At 45.1% G+C, this 15,436-nt stretch overlaps 6 protein-coding genes and 1 long non-coding RNA gene across 9 annotated transcripts; 6 read left to right on the forward strand and 1 right to left on the reverse strand.

The window, feature by feature from the left end:
- Window positions 1-133: 133 nt before the first annotated feature.
- Window positions 134-4,437, forward strand: Tsp42Eg (Tetraspanin 42Eg). The gene is made up of 5 exons (XM_001360143.4): window positions 134-469; window positions 3,374-3,538; window positions 3,600-3,776; window positions 3,839-4,012; window positions 4,074-4,437. Exons 1-5 carry the CDS (start codon window positions 410-412, stop codon window positions 4,152-4,154), a joined length of 657 nt encoding a protein of 218 aa, XP_001360180.2. The 5' UTR covers window positions 134-409; the 3' UTR covers window positions 4,155-4,437.
- A 381-nt stretch (window positions 4,438-4,818) lies between these two features.
- Tsp42Eh (Tetraspanin 42Eh) lies at window positions 4,819-6,261 on the forward strand. Of its 2 annotated transcripts, XM_001360142.4 has the most exons (5): window positions 4,819-5,067; window positions 5,140-5,334; window positions 5,391-5,555; window positions 5,618-5,815; window positions 5,987-6,261. In XM_001360142.4, exons 1-5 carry the CDS (start codon window positions 5,008-5,010, stop codon window positions 6,062-6,064), a joined length of 696 nt encoding a protein of 231 aa, XP_001360179.3. In that variant the 5' UTR covers window positions 4,819-5,007; the 3' UTR covers window positions 6,065-6,261. The 2 variants fall into 2 exon arrangements, with proteins under 2 accessions (XP_001360179.3, XP_015039092.2); XM_015183606.2 differs by lacking the exon at window positions 4,819-5,067 and having other exon boundaries at window positions 5,252-5,332.
- Window positions 6,262-6,591: 330 nt separating this feature from the next.
- Tsp42Ei (Tetraspanin 42Ei) lies at window positions 6,592-7,880 on the forward strand. The gene is made up of 4 exons (XM_002138144.3): window positions 6,592-6,882; window positions 6,945-7,127; window positions 7,201-7,563; window positions 7,622-7,880. The coding sequence occupies exons 1-4, from the start codon at window positions 6,823-6,825 to the stop codon at window positions 7,700-7,702; spliced, it is 687 nt and encodes a 228-aa protein (XP_002138180.1). The 5' UTR covers window positions 6,592-6,822; the 3' UTR covers window positions 7,703-7,880.
- Window positions 7,881-9,095: 1,215 nt separating this feature from the next.
- On the reverse strand, window positions 9,096-9,486 carry LOC26533573 (uncharacterized). The gene is made up of 2 exons (XR_001452038.2): window positions 9,352-9,486; window positions 9,096-9,246 (listed from the first exon to the last, which is right to left on the reverse strand). It is a non-coding gene; the product is annotated as an uncharacterized lncRNA (long non-coding RNA).
- On the forward strand, window positions 9,240-10,739 carry LOC6898099 (uncharacterized). Of its 2 annotated transcripts, XM_002138145.3 has the most exons (4): window positions 9,240-9,428; window positions 9,485-9,655; window positions 10,194-10,550; window positions 10,606-10,739. In XM_002138145.3, exons 1-4 carry the CDS (start codon window positions 9,378-9,380, stop codon window positions 10,702-10,704), a joined length of 678 nt encoding a protein of 225 aa, XP_002138181.1. In that variant the 5' UTR covers window positions 9,240-9,377; the 3' UTR covers window positions 10,705-10,739. The 2 variants fall into 2 exon arrangements, with proteins under 2 accessions (XP_002138181.1, XP_033233936.1); XM_033378045.1 differs by lacking the exons at window positions 10,194-10,550; window positions 10,606-10,739 and adding an exon at window positions 9,818-10,175.
- Window positions 10,740-11,812: 1,073 nt separating this feature from the next.
- On the forward strand, window positions 11,813-13,665 carry Tsp42Ej (Tetraspanin 42Ej). Its single transcript, XM_001360145.4, has 5 exons — window positions 11,813-12,027; window positions 12,113-12,193; window positions 12,833-12,994; window positions 13,049-13,411; window positions 13,470-13,665. Exons 2-5 carry the CDS (start codon window positions 12,128-12,130, stop codon window positions 13,560-13,562), a joined length of 684 nt encoding a protein of 227 aa, XP_001360182.1. The 5' UTR covers window positions 11,813-12,027; window positions 12,113-12,127; the 3' UTR covers window positions 13,563-13,665.
- Window positions 13,666-13,798: 133 nt separating this feature from the next.
- On the forward strand, window positions 13,799-15,435 carry Tsp42Ek (Tetraspanin 42Ek). Its single transcript, XM_001360146.4, has 5 exons — window positions 13,799-13,989; window positions 14,556-14,714; window positions 14,773-14,934; window positions 15,000-15,194; window positions 15,264-15,435. Exons 1-5 carry the CDS (start codon window positions 13,930-13,932, stop codon window positions 15,333-15,335), a joined length of 648 nt encoding a protein of 215 aa, XP_001360183.1. The 5' UTR covers window positions 13,799-13,929; the 3' UTR covers window positions 15,336-15,435.
- Window position 15,436: the final 1 nt, after the last annotated feature.

Below are 15,436 nucleotides of genomic sequence, written 5' to 3' on the forward strand. Positions count from 1 at the left end.
GTAATGCCCACATAGATAAGTGTGGAAAACGCGCCGAACGAACCGGCCAGTTTCGATTCCATTTCGTGCCGAAGCTTTTCGTTTCGTTCCGTTGCCACTGTGTTCGCGTTCGCCAAACCAAACGTTTATTTTTTCGCGCTATCAGCATCTGTGGAACGGACCGCACAGTTTTCAGTTAACATTCGCGCGGAGAACATGAACCGGGTTTTGGGGAACCCACAGCAACCGTTTAAATAGATTGAAGTATTTTCCGTTTGTCAACAAAACAAAACCGCGCGGGTTGCCAGGTGGAGAAGAAGAAAGAACACTTGTATATTCGATAAAAATAACCACTTGTGCACAGATACCTTTATAGAAAACATATAGATATACAATAGATAGTGCTCTGTTAGAGATTGGATAATCGAAAATGGCCTGTTCCACCAATGTGCTGAAAGTATTTGCCCTCTTTTGGGACATCATCTATGCTGTGAGTACCGCGAACCTCTAATTGTGATCGGTTCATAGAGAGCCAGCGTCGAGTTCTGTGTGGCAGCTTCATGACCCCAGATAGCATTAAAACACGAATTAATCGTAAGAGCGGTCCAAGGCAAGGCTAATTGCAGGGAAATTACCGCGGCCAGCTGAACTGACTTGGGTCTGTCTGCCTTTGGCTAAATGCCAGATCTTGCTGTAGAATATTTCTCCCGCCCAGACAATGCCTCGATCGGTCCAAGTTCATTCGGAGATACATCAGTCTTTGATGTGCGGGGCAATTGTTTATTTGATAGCGTAGAACATCAACATTGGGCTATAAAAACTATTGCTATTTTCTAGTCGGATAGTTTTCCATTCGTTTAGTTAACATCCATTCAAATGAATACTGAAGGCTGTTTGTCGGTTTGTTTTGTGGCGCATTTTGATGCAAATTCGAGACATAAAACCATCAACATTTTGTCCAATATCCAGTTCAGTGAGTCTGGCGCATAAGCTTTCCAGAAGCTGTCCTTCTACGTAACAGTTTTGTACAAAAATATCTTTGAGTAAAAATGATTTAATAATTTATTTATTTAGTGATTTTGTTTATATTCTTGCTGAGCTTTTTATTTGAGTTTTTTCCACATTTCTGCTGGCAGCCAAACGCAAAACTTGGTCACCCACGCCCGCCTGCCACTACTTAACCCTGAACGAAAAAAGATATAGAAATCTATTTGATTTTTTCGTAGCTTCGTGGCTGTTTATTTGTTGTAGTTTGTTTTACTTAGGCGAGACTTTACATATACTCGTGCGTTGATGTCATTTCTTAGATGTTTTGGGCATTTTTCTAGAATTTGTTTTCAAAATGGAATGCGACCGAAGGCTGAGGAAATGCCAGCGCGCACAACGCGGCGTATGAGCAATTTTCCGCATTCGGTTCCAGGCGAGTTCACTCTCGATTTGCGCGCCGAGAGATTTCAATAATGCTGAGGCCGAGGCCCAGCATTACTTCATTTGGGTGTGGGGACCATATTGTAGGGTCTGGTCTGGTCTGCTGTAGGGTAGGGCCAAGCCTTTGTCTCACCTTGCTGCTGGTGCCGAGTGACAGAAACCCACATAAATCTCTGGCAAATAGGCAACTCAATGACAGCTGCCATAGTTTGTCCGTCTGGCTTCGTTTTTGGGCATTTATTTTATGTACTGGCTCTGGCAATCGATCTACCCACTCGCCGATCTGTGGAGTGGCAGCCTTATCAGACGACATGCAAATTATGCACATACTATAGTATATAGTGTGTCCCACTAGTCCGACCTTGCGCTCTCGGGTGATAATTGTGTTTAATTGTTTGGCCGCGTATGCGTATGCTTATGGGCGGGAAATGAGAGCAAATTAATAAAAGGTTTTTGGCTTTTGCACTGTCTCCCTGTTGCCAACACCAAGTTCTTATCGCCTTTTTATGGGACTGAGTGAGTGTCTCCTTAGTGCCTTAAGCACTTGTGACAGTCTTAGATATCAAACGAAAGTTGAGTGGGTTCAGACCCCATATAAACTACGACTGTTTGTATAGTTCCACTACGAATTAAGTCCAGTCCCAACATTCGGCTGGCAATTACAAAGTCTAATTATGGTTCAATGTTCTTAAGCAATTCCAGATTCGGGCATGCTTCGTTTCCATTTCTACTGCGAGTAAAGCCAGTCGCCTGTTCCCAATTTCCATGGGAGCTCCACCGAGAACGTGCCTCCATGCTTTGATTCCTCATTCGATGACGCAGTACATAGAGGCCCTTGAAATTTGGGTCTGTACTGGGAATGGGGCGGCGGAGCATAATAAATTACAATTAAATGGCGTTGTATACTCATAGATACGTGGTTACCACGTGCTGCCAGATGTCTAGAGCTCATCTTCACTCGTTAATTGATGGGGCACTGTCGATTCCCCATTTCGATTATAACTCAATTAATGTAAATGCCTTTATCTACATCCATATTTAGTTGCAATCCTCATTGAATATGCACAGCTGGTACCCAAGTCCGAGCACAACATTGATTGGCTTTAACTACTTTTAAGCAATCCCTAAACGGTCTTGGCTATGGATTACAGCCAAAACCGGTCAAATTTGTGTACCCCAGCCCAAATGATTAATCGGCTAAATCATTAATAATTTTAAGTACACCGTGTGCTGTAAGTTGGTTTTGGAGCCGCTTCAAAGGTGAGGCAGTGCCTCGAGCTCGAGTGCCTCTAGCTCGAGTGACAAACAAACAAGTCACGTCAAAGTCAACGATTCTGGCGACTGGTTTAGACAACAGTTGTAATGATAATTGTATACAATGTACAAACGGTTGGGTTGTGGCGGCAACAGGTTGCTGAATGCAAAGATCAGCAACGTGGAAATACTCGTACAATTATTACGCATTTCATCCACTCACTTTCGGCAGGAGAATTATTTTTCTGTGTATTCCTCGGGGGCTTTGGGCAAACTGCCAAGTGGCCATCCACAAACAGTCTACATTTGGCAGAAGTGTGTGAAATTTCGCATTGAATTGGTGGATGGATGAGTCATTGCGTTAAATTTAAAGTTGCAACTAGCGTTGCAAGTGAGAGGCGAACGATCACTGCACCACTCGACGTATACGTAATTTATGATGACATTAGATGGCCCGAGTAGCTCTGGCCTGCCGCCGAAGCATATAACATTACTGATCACATGGTAGAGTATTCCTTCCAACAGCCTGCAACACTGCGTATGAGTGGTCCACGGGGGTGGCGGCGGCACGTGGGAAATGTTCGAGCAAGCCATAATTTGCATACGACTATTAGATCTAAGCATGACCTTCAATTAAACGACTTGTATACAGACTTTTATCACCTTTGGGCAATATTTAATCAAGCATTCTCCGCCTCTCTCCCTTCGACAGATTTTCGGCCTGATTGTGATCGGCCTTGGGGTGCACGTCATCTATAAATTTGAGCATTTCAACACCGCCGCCTTCGTCATCATTGGCCTGGGCGTGGTTGTGGTGCTGACCGCCCTCTTTGGCGCCCTGGGGGCAGCGCGCGAGAGCAGCAACATTTCAAAGACGGTAAGTGCAACACTAACACAACTCAGAGAATGAGCTGAAACTTAATCTTTTCTTCTCTCAGTTTGTGTTCATTCTGGTAGTTCTGGTTGTGCTGGAAGTCCTGGTGGTGGGTTTCCTGTGGATATTCCAAACCTCGTTGCTGATCAATGTGGACAAGACCTTCGATCAGCTGTGGAACGATCAGCCCGTGCCCATTAAGCCCGGCAATCAGAGCCAAATCGCCAGCCTCGAGCGTTGGGTGAGTTGGTCCGATCTTTAGTCCCGAATTTCCTTAATCCCCTGAGGGATTCCCCCATTCAGTTGGACTGCTGTGGCAATGTGGGACCCAAGGACTATATGCTGCCCCCAAATAGTTGCTACAACAGCCAGACGGACAAACTCAATCTGGAGGGCTGTCGGCAAAAGTTTCTGGACTTTATTGCCTCACGTTGGACAACCTTCAACTTTGTCTCCCTGGTTCTGGTGGGAGTGGAGGTTAGTGCGGGTCCTTCCTTCAGTTGAATTCGCATTTATGTTTTCACTCTTTCATTTGTAGATCATTTGCGCCCTGCTGGCCTATGTCCTCGCCAACAGCATTGTGAATCGCTGGCGCCGCTCGAAGTACTACCAGAAATAGTTGCCAAATTAGTGTAGAACATTTTTGAGTATAATGCATTTCAAAAAACCAACTTTAAAACGCGCATACTTAAGGCCAAAGAACTCGCAATGCAAATACCTGAAGCCAAACAATAGTAAAGGTTCCAAAGTATATCTGGCAAAGAGGATAATTCTGGGTAGGGCGAGAACTAACCATTTACATTTTAATTTAATCTAATCTAAGCTCGACTTAAGCCACAATCTTTTGTAACAACATTTCGAACAGATCAGCCAAAACCAAAATAAAGAATTCTTCATAGTTCGTTCGGTGGTTCGGGAATTTCATTTCTGGTTTTGGGAAACTGCTGTTGACATCATTCGGATGATAAATAAGATGACGGCCCGCAGTTACGAGTATTCGGGGGAATCGGGGGAAATCCGAGGGGGCGCAAGGTGAGGGTGGACACATGCTGTCTCTCATGTCTTGTGGGGCAGATCCGTGGGCGGGCGCCGTACGCTAATTTTTGTTTCTGTTCCACGAGTATATTCTATATTCTTTATTTCCCCTGAGCTTTTATCTATGCCGAACCTCTCTGTCTTTCTCTCTGTGTATTTTGGCCACTGCAACGCTCCGGGCCGGATGGATGGCGACAGAGTCCGAGGCAGAGACATCCCATCCACACAAAATATCTGTATCTATGGGTTAATCGTTTCCCAACGCTTTGTCAGCCTCAGACAAACAAATGAAGATTATGGGACTTTAGTCGATGATTTGATGGCAAGGCCCAAGGTGTGCTCGCCCCCAGCGGAAAAACTCTTGTGAAAATTCCGATTATTAGCTACGAGCTGCGATCTCTCTCTCCTCTCTCTCCTCTCCACTCCTCTCCGGCGTCATGTACTGCAGCAGCCGCCTGCTCAGATATATTTTGTGTGTCATCAGCGGGATTTGTGCTGTAAGTGCTTAAAAATAGTTCTGAGTAACAACTGAACTCCTGACATTGGCATCAATCGATGGATCTTCTTAGGTGGGGGGCTGTCTGCTCATCTGGTATGGAGCCTGGCTGCTGGAGAGCCTCGCTGATGAGCAGAGCGTGGTGGTCCTCGATCATGGCGAGGACCTGGCCGCCGTGCTCTGCATCCTGCTGGGCTCTGTCATCATTCTAGCCAGCATCTTCGGCTGTGTGGCCATGGGCAGGGACTCCAGGACTATGTTGATCTGTGTAAGTGGGATCTCCCTCAAGAATACCCATCTCAATCCTTATACTCTCTTTTGCAGTATGCGGTTCTGTTGGTTCTGCTCTTGGTGGTTCAGTTCGTGATGTTCAGCATCAGCTTTGCAGCCAGCAAGGACACACTGCCGGACAGCCTGCGTCAAGGCTTCGACGATCTGTGGGATCATCAGCATGTGGGGAACAGCACCCTGAACACCTACGAGCACTGGGTGAGCTGCCTCCGTCCTTGATTACCTTCGAGCCCAACTTGAACCCATTTCAATGTTTTTAGCTGCACTGCTGTGGTCGCAACAGTGCCGAGGACTATATGCATCTGGACAAGGAGCTGCCAGCGAGCTGCTGCCTCGATCTGGACTGCACAAGGCCCTTGAATCTGTATATGGCCGGCTGCGAGATTAAGTTCAAGGAGTACCTCGGCGGAAAGACTGCGAATTTTCATTCGCTGAGTTGGTTCCTTATTCTCACTGAGGTGGGTCTGCTGTCTATGCCATTTGCTATCCAATCGATCTACTCATATGAATCATATAAATTCAATCGTTGCTTCATTCATTGCATCTCTTGCATCGCTTTAATACATTGCACCTTTCCACAGGTATCATATTTATTGTTGTATCCCCTAATTATTCAAATTTAATTACAGTTTGCTGGTTCTGTGACCACCTGCTACCTGGTGGACAGCATACGAAACCATCGCGATCGCGAACGATTCTATAATTAAATTAAATTCTTACTGTCGACTTCTCGAGCTGTATTATCACTACTTGTGTGTGTTATTTCCTGGCCCACGAGCCTTGGCATATTGTGATTGTAATTTAATCAACTTAGGCTACAGATACCTAGTATTCATTCATAAAATTGTAAACTTGCTCCCACGCGGAGACAAGAAATAAAAACGAAAACGAAAATAACCGAAAACCTGTTGTTGCCATTGACTGAAATTTTACAAGAAAACAGAAAACTGTTTTGGCCAGCAGGCATACGAGACGAGCAGATGGGATCCGGAGATAAATAGGAAAGCCTCTCGCACAAAGAGACAGTAGACGGGAGGCGGCAGACGGCAGACGGGGCCAAGCTAGGTGGGCGATGCTCGGCGCCGCTCTCGATTTTCACTCACAGATTTACGAGTATATTCGTATACAGAGATACAGATACATATAGATAGGTAGAATGTAGTCAAAACAAAAACACACTGTTTCAGTTGATTCACGCCACTGAAACACAGCGGTCAGCAGCAGCGATCAGCAGCGATCAGCAGCGATCAACAGCGAACGGAATAGACAGAGAGATCTTGTACTCCGCCTGTGCTGTATCCGTCAGATACGCAGCTGAAACTGGCTATTGGCTATTGCCATATACGTAACCCTGCTCGATGCATTCTGTATAATTTGGCTGATTCCAACAGTTGAGACTAGCCACAGAGACGCAGTTCCCATCTTCAGTTCAGTTCTGTTCGGTGCGTCCTCGTCCAGAGTCAACATGGGTCTGGCCTCCACTACAGTGAAGCATCTCTTACTTTTGCTCAATTTCGTATTTGCCGTGAGTATGAGTGGGCAGAGCATCTGTCTGCGTGTGTCTCTGACTCTCTGGGAATTCTACAGGTGCTGGGTCTGGTGCTGATTGCCTTTGGAATTTTCTTTTTGATCAGCGCCGCCGAGAATGCAGTCAGCATTGGTGAGAACGTGGCCGGGGGCCTGATCATTGGCCTGGGCGCTGTCATATTGGTCATAGCGGTCTTTGGCTGCCTGGCGGCCATTCACGAGTCCCCAGTGCGGCTCTTGATTGTGAGTACCTGGTATTTTATCTTCGGCAAGCGTGATCGTGATCTCCGTTGTAAAATTCTCTATTTTTCGCCAGTATGTGGGAGTCGTGGTGGTGCTGATCCTCACCCAGCTGCTGTTCCTCAGCATGGCATCGCACGGCACCAAGGACGGCCTCTCGGGCAGCATCAACGAGGGCTTCGATCGCCTCTGGGAGGCTGAGCGAAACGAGTCCGGCGCCCTGGCCTACTACGAAAACTGGCTGCACTGCTGCGGGGTCAACAGCTCCGAGGATTACTGGATCATCCACCATGCCATACCCTCCAGCTGTTGCCTGGACAACAAATGCGTGGACAGCACGAGTGTCTACAAGGTCGGCTGCAAGGCCGAATTCGTGGAGTATCTCGACGACAAGCTCCTGGTGTTCAAGATCGTCTGCTGGCTGCTCATCATTGGCGAGGTAAGTCGCCTCCATTCCTTTCCCCATCTCAAACTAAGGCGCTTTCTCTCCGTTTCAGGCTGTCGGGGCCGTGTTCGGCTGGCTGCTGTACAGCAGCGTCAAGAACCAGAGTCGACGCAACAACGCGGTCTGGATGTGAGGCACATCTTAAGTTACATAAGTATTAAATTAAATAATATTACAAGCCGGTTTCTAATCACTCCTGTACTTTTTGCAACTCAACACAAACTAATGAGCAATTTCGTAATCGCTTAATTCTGTAATACTCGTATGTATCAAGTACTCACAATATCAAAGTAAAAGTTGTTCTGATCTAATGTCCGGCTCGCTGTGGAGTGCTGTCTTGTGGGGATCAGGGGATGCATTGAGAAGATATGCCTAAAGGCCTGATGCAGCTGGAAAGGCTCTGGCTGAACGAAACGCAAACTGATCCTCCCTGCTACGTTTCTAACCGCTAAGTACGTACTCCATCATATGAAGACACTGAAAGGCAGCGGTCTGTGTCCCTTTCTTTCTCTTCAGGGAAGGAAAGATTGATGGTTGTCAATGCTGAAAGTGTTTGAGGTGCTGTGTTCCCTGTAGGTGCTCTGCTTTTTATACCCGATACTCAAAATGAGTATTGGGGTATATTAGATTTGTGGTAAAAGTGGATGTGTTTCACTCTTTCTCGCTCTGTCTCACTCTAACACAAAGGTTTCATGGTCGGTTTTGCCAATTGCAAAATATGAGTTCAAGGATCTCAGAACCCATAAGAGCTAGAGCAACCAAATTTGGTATCCACACTCCTGTGATATCGGACCTTGACCGTTTTGTGTCAAAATTTCGCCGCACCCCCTTCCGCCCCCGCAAAGGACGAAAATCTGGGGCAACCACAAATCTCAGAGACTATTAAGGCTAGAGTAACCAAATTAGGTATCCGCACATCTGTTAGATCTTACTATAAAACGTATATCTCAAAATTTCACCCCACCCCCTTCCGCCCCCCCAAAGGACGAGAATCTGTTGCATCCACAATATTGCAGATTCGAGAAAACTAAAAACGCAGAGTCATAGATAATGACCATATCTATTAGATTGCTGAATCTGGATCAGATCAGATCATTTTCATAGCCCAAAGGAACAAATCAATTTGCAGTGGCTACGCAGCGCCCGACGTCACGCTCAGACTGATAATCTGTCACTCTCGCACGCACTCTTTGTCGTGTCGTTTAATATTAGCGGCGTCTGCCGGAGGAGAGCCATACTGACTTAGTATCGGGTATAACCGTAGAGTTGCGGTGTCCGCAGCAACTCACAACGTTCCCCCTCGTTAGTGATTTTATTTGTGGAACAATCCCATTAGCTTCCGGTGGAAATCAGAACGCTGGATCCCTGGAATAGTAAAATACTTGCTATAAACGGTTGTTGGAGTGCTGTGGTATTAAGCGTGTGCCGTATCTACTTTCGAATCTAAGGGGGAGTTTTTCCCTTTTAGACTTATGGTTTTGGTTTGGGTTGGAATATCAGGGAGTCCACCCATTGTCACAATGCTGGACTATTCAAACTCTATTTATTCAAAAAAACATGTTTCTATTCCTCTGTGTATTTCATTGCCGGACGGAATTGGAAAACACTTTCGCATTGGGGTTACTCCAAAAGAGTTTCGAAGTCAGTTTCAGTTTCACTGTCATTCGTGTCACAGCTCTGAAATATATCGAATGTAAGCTGTAGAACGGAACTAGCCGTGACATTTGATAGACAGAATTTCGCAATAAATTCGCTGCTTTTCGGAAGTCAAATAAGCATTACCATCTTCGGCTCGGATCGTCCATACCATGGCTTCGTCACTAAAGAAAATGTTGATCTCGATGAACTTTGTTCATGCTGTAAGTTTAATGCTGCCGCACCGTTCCGAGTTTCTGATACTTCATGCCCTCTGCAGACGGTTTCACTGTTGGTTATTGTATGTGGCATATCGTTTTTTATTGACGAGGTCAGCACTCTTGAGAAAGTCGCCGGCAGCTTGACTATTGCCCAAGGAGCTGTTGGACTGATTCTGTCGATATTTTGCAGGGGAGCAGCCAAAAACGAGTCGCTCAACTGTCTAAGAAATGTGAGTATTCATAGAACTACGAGTGTAAATGATGTCCCGATAGTCGCTGAAAGTCTCGACATTACACATAAATCGGTTGATATATAGCACAGTTATTTTTTTAGCTGACACTTTGTTATTCGGCCTACATTGATCCGATTTTCCACTTATATTCTGCTATAGACTTCGTGATTTGTGGAAAAAATCCACCGTACAGCATTTAAGATCCATCAAAGACTTTCGAATGCTCATGGCTTGGAAGCCATCTTTTAAGACATTCCCATTCAACCCGATACATATATTTTGGAATATAGTTTGTCAGGGTATTTGCAGCTTCGGCATGTCGAAGCTGTTCATTGTCATCATATAATCCGGGTTTAAAATCACTGTTTTTTTTAATGTATTGAACTGAATAGCTACTCATTGAGAAATCGAATTGATCCTCGAGCATCGACATATTGACCGAGTTTATGAGCTGTGCTGTACGTGCTGTCTTTACGTGCTTTCTGCCTTATTTTCAATCAAAAAATATGGATTTAAACTTTTCGTTTTGCTCTAGTATGTGGCTATAGCAATGCTGCAAATATTCAGCCAGCTACTGCTCCTCTACGAGGCCGCGAATAGCTCGGTCCGCATCGGCAGAATCTTTGATGACCTGTGGGAAGCGGATAGGAGGGGCCTGGCATTGCAACGGCGCCTAGGGTTCTATGAGAAGTTTTTAAAGTGCTGTGGCGTGAACGGCGCCGACGACTACTCGAAGATCCACCTTCACCCGCCAAAGAGCTGCTGCATAGACGAAGAATCCGAATTCGACTCGCCCCTTCACCCGTACGGCTGCAAAACCCAATTCTCTGATTATGTCTTTAGCAAATTACTCCTCCTAAAACTGGCCTGTTGGGTGCTCATAGTGGTTGGGGTGCGTATACCCAGTACCCAGTCGGACTCTCCTTCAAGCACTCTTTCCCTTTCAGACTAATGGGGCCCTATGCGGGTGGCGGTTGTACAGGATCGTGAAGAGGCAGATCCAACGCGACAACGACTGTTTGGACGAAGACTCAAAGGAAATTTGAAGAGACTTTGATGTAATATAAACTCTTTTACTTAATTTTTTTATTTATTTATTTGGTCATTATCCTAGTGCCACACGATTTACTTATACACATGTATTAAAGTCACTAGTCACAAAATAATTTTAGTCTTATAATGTATCGTACATATGTATGTACATTGATTTTATAATACTAAGCTTGTTTTTAACAGTGATTGATTTTTTATTTATTTTTTACCATCTTTAAATTTTAAATTGAATGGGAATATTGTTTTTTATATTAAATATTCATTTGTTAAATTTGTATTTAGATATTTATTAGTTAATTTTCTTATGTTTGTATTTGTATTTAGGTGTGTATAGTAGTTTAATACCAAATTGAGCTGTGTTTCCAATGTGTTTCATGTCATTTGGGAGCTGATTCCACAGAGTGAGCAAAGAATTACTTTTCCTTCTAGACTATCGATGACTATTATCGATGGTAATCTATTTCTTCTTCTCAAAGATAGAGAGAGTTTTATCGACAATCTTGACTTTGGTCAGGCTTTTGTGAACACACCTTATATTCAGTTTCAGGTATCCTTGCTAGTGAGAGGATAGGTGTGACTTTAGATTGTGGAATACCAGCTGTGGGATCGAATGATTTATCGAACACAGACACTAACTTACATGTAGACCTCCGAAAAACTTTGGCAAAGGTTGTGGCTGCCGGAAGGAGTCAATCTCTTTAAATTAATTAATTAATTAATCAATCAAATAATTTAATATATTTTCTTATGTCGATAAATTTGCGTTATACGTACGTGTGATTGTTTTGATAATTATTATTGTAGTACCCCTGAATGGCAGTAAAATTATTCTGTTAAGACTGCCAATATCCCGTAAATACAATTCCGTATTGTCACAATCTCATTCTTCCAACAGGAGCAACTACTTTCCGCACAGGGAACACCCAAAGTCGGACACGGTTTGATGTGGCACCCGGTATGCCACATGGCACTGCGGCTGCGTCATTGCCATCAAGCGGATGGGTGGGGGGCTGGCTTGTTCGGATATTTGTTTGGGTTTCGGTGGGTTCTGTGGTGAATTCAGCGTGTGATGTTCGGCGGCGACACTTGGTGGCGCTCTGTGTGGTGTTCAGTCGCTGGCCAGCATTTGGGGCATCAACACGAGCCTTCACTGATCCAGAATTGGGCCTGGGGAGTCGGGCTTCGATTGGGACTTGGGTTCTATCACTTAATTCTAAAGTAAACAATGGCCTCCCACCTGGAATAGGGGAAATCGAGCGAATCGGCAGACCCCCAGAGAAACCAAATTTCCGTTTAAACAGCAGCCCTTCAGGGATGTGAGTGTAATAATATCCAGATAATTATTTATATTTAAGGGAATGGCAATGGCACGAGTGAAAATGTGTTCTTTTGATACCGCAGCTCCCTTCGGACAGCATGGAGAAGTCTTTTCCCATATCGCCTTGGAAGTACGCCCTGTTCGCCACCTGCATTCTGATAACGGTAAGTCCCGTCCCCCCAACCGTGACATCCTCCACACCCAGGGCCGTACTCTTGACCCATCCAAGTCTTGCACAACAACCCGGTAGTCTCGTAAAAGAAGCGAACAAAAATCAATATTGTGCAAAAGTGCAAAATTACGAGAGCAACGCATTTGTCGCCGGCCATAGGCGGAAAATCGCCCATAAGGATGGCTAAAAGCAAATCGAACAGAACTAAAGTATATTTATACATTTATTTATTTATGTATTTATGCATTGTATATTTCAGCCGAACAGCTGGGAGCTGGTGTGCACTTGGCACTCAATCCGATTGCCCGATATGCCCGATTCTTGCCTTCCCTTCATGTAAACCGCTTACACAATCATGCGCCCATTTTGTTATGATTAAGTTGATTTGGCAAATTAGATTGTTATTTCTATATATATGAGCATCAGGATAATGTCAAGTCTGCAAATGCCAAGGCTCCCGGCATTGTGCTAAGAACCTAGAAACAAAACTCATTGCAGTAAAGCCCCAATCTTTATTGACGAGGAAGATTCACCCAAGAAATACTTGGGGGAATGCTATTTTATGCCTATTAGCTATTATGAATCACAGGAATTCCATCATCGTTCTCGTCTAATTGTTTCTCTTTTTCAGGCCTGTACTGTGCTCTTCTTTTCCTGTGGTGTCGTCACATGGGGCTCGGCAGCCTCCATCTTTGGCAGCTATACGACTGCTCTGATCGGAGCGGCCGTCTTTGGGGTGGCCTTCCTCGGCGTGTATGTGGCCCTCAAGGAATCCTATAAGTACTCGATACTCGTGAGTATTCCGGGACTCTGTGTGGGGACGATCCTTTTTACCTGTGTCCCACAGTTTATGTTCGTCAGTGGACTGGTCATCGTCACGATGGTTGCCTACTTCTTCACCTTCGCGGCGATGAAAGGAGATCTGCTGGCGCACTTTGACGAGCGGGTCCGGCAGTTGTTTGAGGAGAAGACGCACAGTAACGACAAGATGCAGCCCATCCACAGCCTGTTCCGCTGCTGTGGGCTGGAGGGACCGCAGGACTACCTCGGCGAGGAGAACGGGGCCTTGCCCGCCAGCTGTTGCTTCGCCTTCGACTGCTCCAATCCGACGAACGTCTTCCAGCAGGGCTGTGCCACCAAGGCCAACGAAAATTTGAAAATGCAGGCGGATATCACTTACTACTGCTGCATGGCAATTATTGCCCTTGAGGTGCGAGTTATGATAAGTTGCGTTGGAAGAGACGTTCAAGCCATTTGTTTCATTGCAGTTTATGGGCATTCTCACGGCCTACTACATGGGCCGGGCCCGGAAGTATGCGAAGACCAAGATCAAGGACGACGAGAGCCACCTAAACGATTGAGTGAAGGTGCTAGCCAGCATAAATGTTGCATAAACGATACTCTATTTATCAGATTAGCGAATTTGCCACTAGAGAATAAAACACTTTCCATATGCTAAACGAATATCTCAGCCGTTTAAAGTCTCCCCCGAAAATTTGGCAGCACTGGCAAAGAGAGCGGAGATTTCGATTCCTCTTCTCCAAGCAGAAACCCTAGCAGCATCGATCGTCTGCCGTATCTCATAAGAAATGTTCGTTTTCATTCGCTGTCGTGATACCGATCTTGCTGGTTCTTTCGGTCCTCTCTCCGCTCTGTCCGCTCTCCCAACCAGTTTCGGTATATTTTAGTTGGTTCTTTGGTTTGGGAAAAGTCCTACTTCTTGTCAAGATGGGCTGCACTTCCGGTTGCATCAAGTGTTTCCTCAACACCCTTAACTCCCTTAATGCGGTAAGTGCTTGGAGTTTTTTCAGCAGTTTGGATGACTTCACTCGGATGTGTACACATATACGATACATATGTAATTGATTGCTGGTAATCGTATATATAGAGATATGTGTATTTTTGATATATTTCGGTGTGAATACAACTTTGCATTTGGTTGTTTTTAAAATCTTTGCCGTGCGTGTGTTTGCTGACAAAACTTGAACAGGAATATACGTATATATATGTTCTTTATATATGAACAATGTGTGTTTGTCCGAGCATTTCAATAAATATTAAATTTTGCATATATTCATGAGTAACGAGTATTGATCACATTCTTTGGGATCAAGTTTGATGAGATTCGTTATCAGAGCCAAAAGTTGTATTTAAATTAAACTTAAGCTAAATTTCTATTACTGTATTAAATGAATCACAATTTTCTCCGTTGAATTATGTTAATACACCAAATTTCGGAATTTCAACGAAATCTTGTCTTCTATCCGAGTCGTTGACATTTCATGTTTTTATTGCACTAAAGCTAATCTCGTTTGCCATTCGGTTTCACCTTTGGCCCCTTCTGACATCGACAGCTTTTGGGCCTTGGCCTGATAGGCATAGCCACGATAATCCTGGGCCAAGCACCTCTCGTTTACATCGTTTTCCTGTATGGCGTGGGCGGCCTAATCTTCGTTTCGGCCATTCTGGGCTGCTGCGGCATCTGTCAGGAGAATGTCTGCATGACCGCAACGGTGAGTGAAGTAAACTCTTCCATTCTTCCAGTTTTAAACCAATTAAATTGCATTTTAGTATGGATTCATTCTGCTGGCTCAGCTGATAATAAGTCTCCTGGGCAACTTCGGTTTCAAGTTCAACGAGGACTACATCCGGAAGTTTGCATCGGAGGAGGTGCAGAAGAAGTGGGACCTGGAGCTGGTGGAACCAGGTGCAATGGACCCATACCAGAGAACGGTTCGAATACAAACTATTCTTATTTTCCGTTTCATTCGATGGTAAGCGACGCTATTCATTTCCAGTACGATTGCTGTGGCCGCAACGGACCGGATGACTATGTGAGCATCGGTCGAACCACCTTGCCCGCCACGTGCTACCCCAAGGAGAACCACGAGCTGCCTCACTTCACCACCGGCTGTGCCCAGAGCGCTGGTGACAAGTTCCTGGAGCTCTTCACTTACTCCAGCGACACCAACTGGGTCTCCGTGGGCATAACCGTGAGTGATCCTGCAGTGACTCTGCCCTCGATGGATTCTAATCATTTAATCTTTAATCATCTGTTTCAGGCACTGATGGTGCTCGGTGCCTTCTATCTGGTCGGACGCTTCCGCAAGCAGCGCAGGCGCTATCACTACTAAGGATTCCCGATCTGATTTCTCTGTGAGAATCGTGTGTTCTAATAAACTTGGTAGAATCTGCCACTTCCCATTCCATTCCCCTGTGGAGTGGCTGAGCTAAT

This window comes from Drosophila pseudoobscura, chromosome 3, assembly GCF_009870125.1.
Source record: "Drosophila pseudoobscura strain MV-25-SWS-2005 chromosome 3, UCI_Dpse_MV25, whole genome shotgun sequence".
NCBI lineage: Eukaryota > Metazoa > Arthropoda > Insecta > Diptera > Drosophilidae > Drosophila > Drosophila pseudoobscura.

Bases quoted from the DNA above. Each gene is read 5' to 3' on its own strand.
- Tsp42Eg (XM_001360143.4), top strand. From the start codon at position 410: ATGGCCTGTTCCACCAATGTGCTGAAAGTATTTGCCCTCTTTTGGGAC. The intron at 3,539-3,599 runs GTAAGTGCAACA...TTCTTCTCTCAG, and splicing joins GCAGCAACATTTCAAAGACG to TTTGTGTTCATTCTGGTAGT. The intron at 4,013-4,073 runs GTTAGTGCGGGT...TTTCATTTGTAG, and splicing joins TGGTTCTGGTGGGAGTGGAG to ATCATTTGCGCCCTGCTGGC.
- Tsp42Eh (XM_001360142.4), top strand. From the start codon at position 5,008: ATGTACTGCAGCAGCCGCCTGCTCAGATATATTTTGTGTGTCATCAGC. The intron at 5,556-5,617 runs GTGAGCTGCCTC...CAATGTTTTTAG, and splicing joins TGAACACCTACGAGCACTGG to CTGCACTGCTGTGGTCGCAA. The intron at 5,816-5,986 runs GTGGGTCTGCTG...ATTTAATTACAG, and splicing joins GGTTCCTTATTCTCACTGAG to TTTGCTGGTTCTGTGACCAC.
- Tsp42Ei (XM_002138144.3), top strand. From the start codon at position 6,823: ATGGGTCTGGCCTCCACTACAGTGAAGCATCTCTTACTTTTGCTCAAT. The intron at 6,883-6,944 runs GTGAGTATGAGT...GGAATTCTACAG, and splicing joins TGCTCAATTTCGTATTTGCC to GTGCTGGGTCTGGTGCTGAT. The intron at 7,564-7,621 runs GTAAGTCGCCTC...TCTCCGTTTCAG, and splicing joins GGCTGCTCATCATTGGCGAG to GCTGTCGGGGCCGTGTTCGG.
- LOC6898099 (XM_002138145.3), top strand. From the start codon at position 9,378: ATGGCTTCGTCACTAAAGAAAATGTTGATCTCGATGAACTTTGTTCAT. The intron at 9,656-10,193 runs GTGAGTATTCAT...GTTTTGCTCTAG, and splicing joins CGCTCAACTGTCTAAGAAAT to TATGTGGCTATAGCAATGCT. The intron at 10,551-10,605 runs GTGCGTATACCC...TTTCCCTTTCAG, and splicing joins GGGTGCTCATAGTGGTTGGG to ACTAATGGGGCCCTATGCGG.
- Tsp42Ej (XM_001360145.4), top strand. From the start codon at position 12,128: ATGGAGAAGTCTTTTCCCATATCGCCTTGGAAGTACGCCCTGTTCGCC. The intron at 12,995-13,048 runs GTGAGTATTCCG...TGTGTCCCACAG, and splicing joins CCTATAAGTACTCGATACTC to TTTATGTTCGTCAGTGGACT. The intron at 13,412-13,469 runs GTGCGAGTTATG...GTTTCATTGCAG, and splicing joins TGGCAATTATTGCCCTTGAG to TTTATGGGCATTCTCACGGC.
- Tsp42Ek (XM_001360146.4), top strand. From the start codon at position 13,930: ATGGGCTGCACTTCCGGTTGCATCAAGTGTTTCCTCAACACCCTTAAC. The intron at 13,990-14,555 runs GTAAGTGCTTGG...TGACATCGACAG, and splicing joins CCCTTAACTCCCTTAATGCG to CTTTTGGGCCTTGGCCTGAT. The intron at 14,935-14,999 runs GTTCGAATACAA...ATTCATTTCCAG, and splicing joins TGGACCCATACCAGAGAACG to TACGATTGCTGTGGCCGCAA.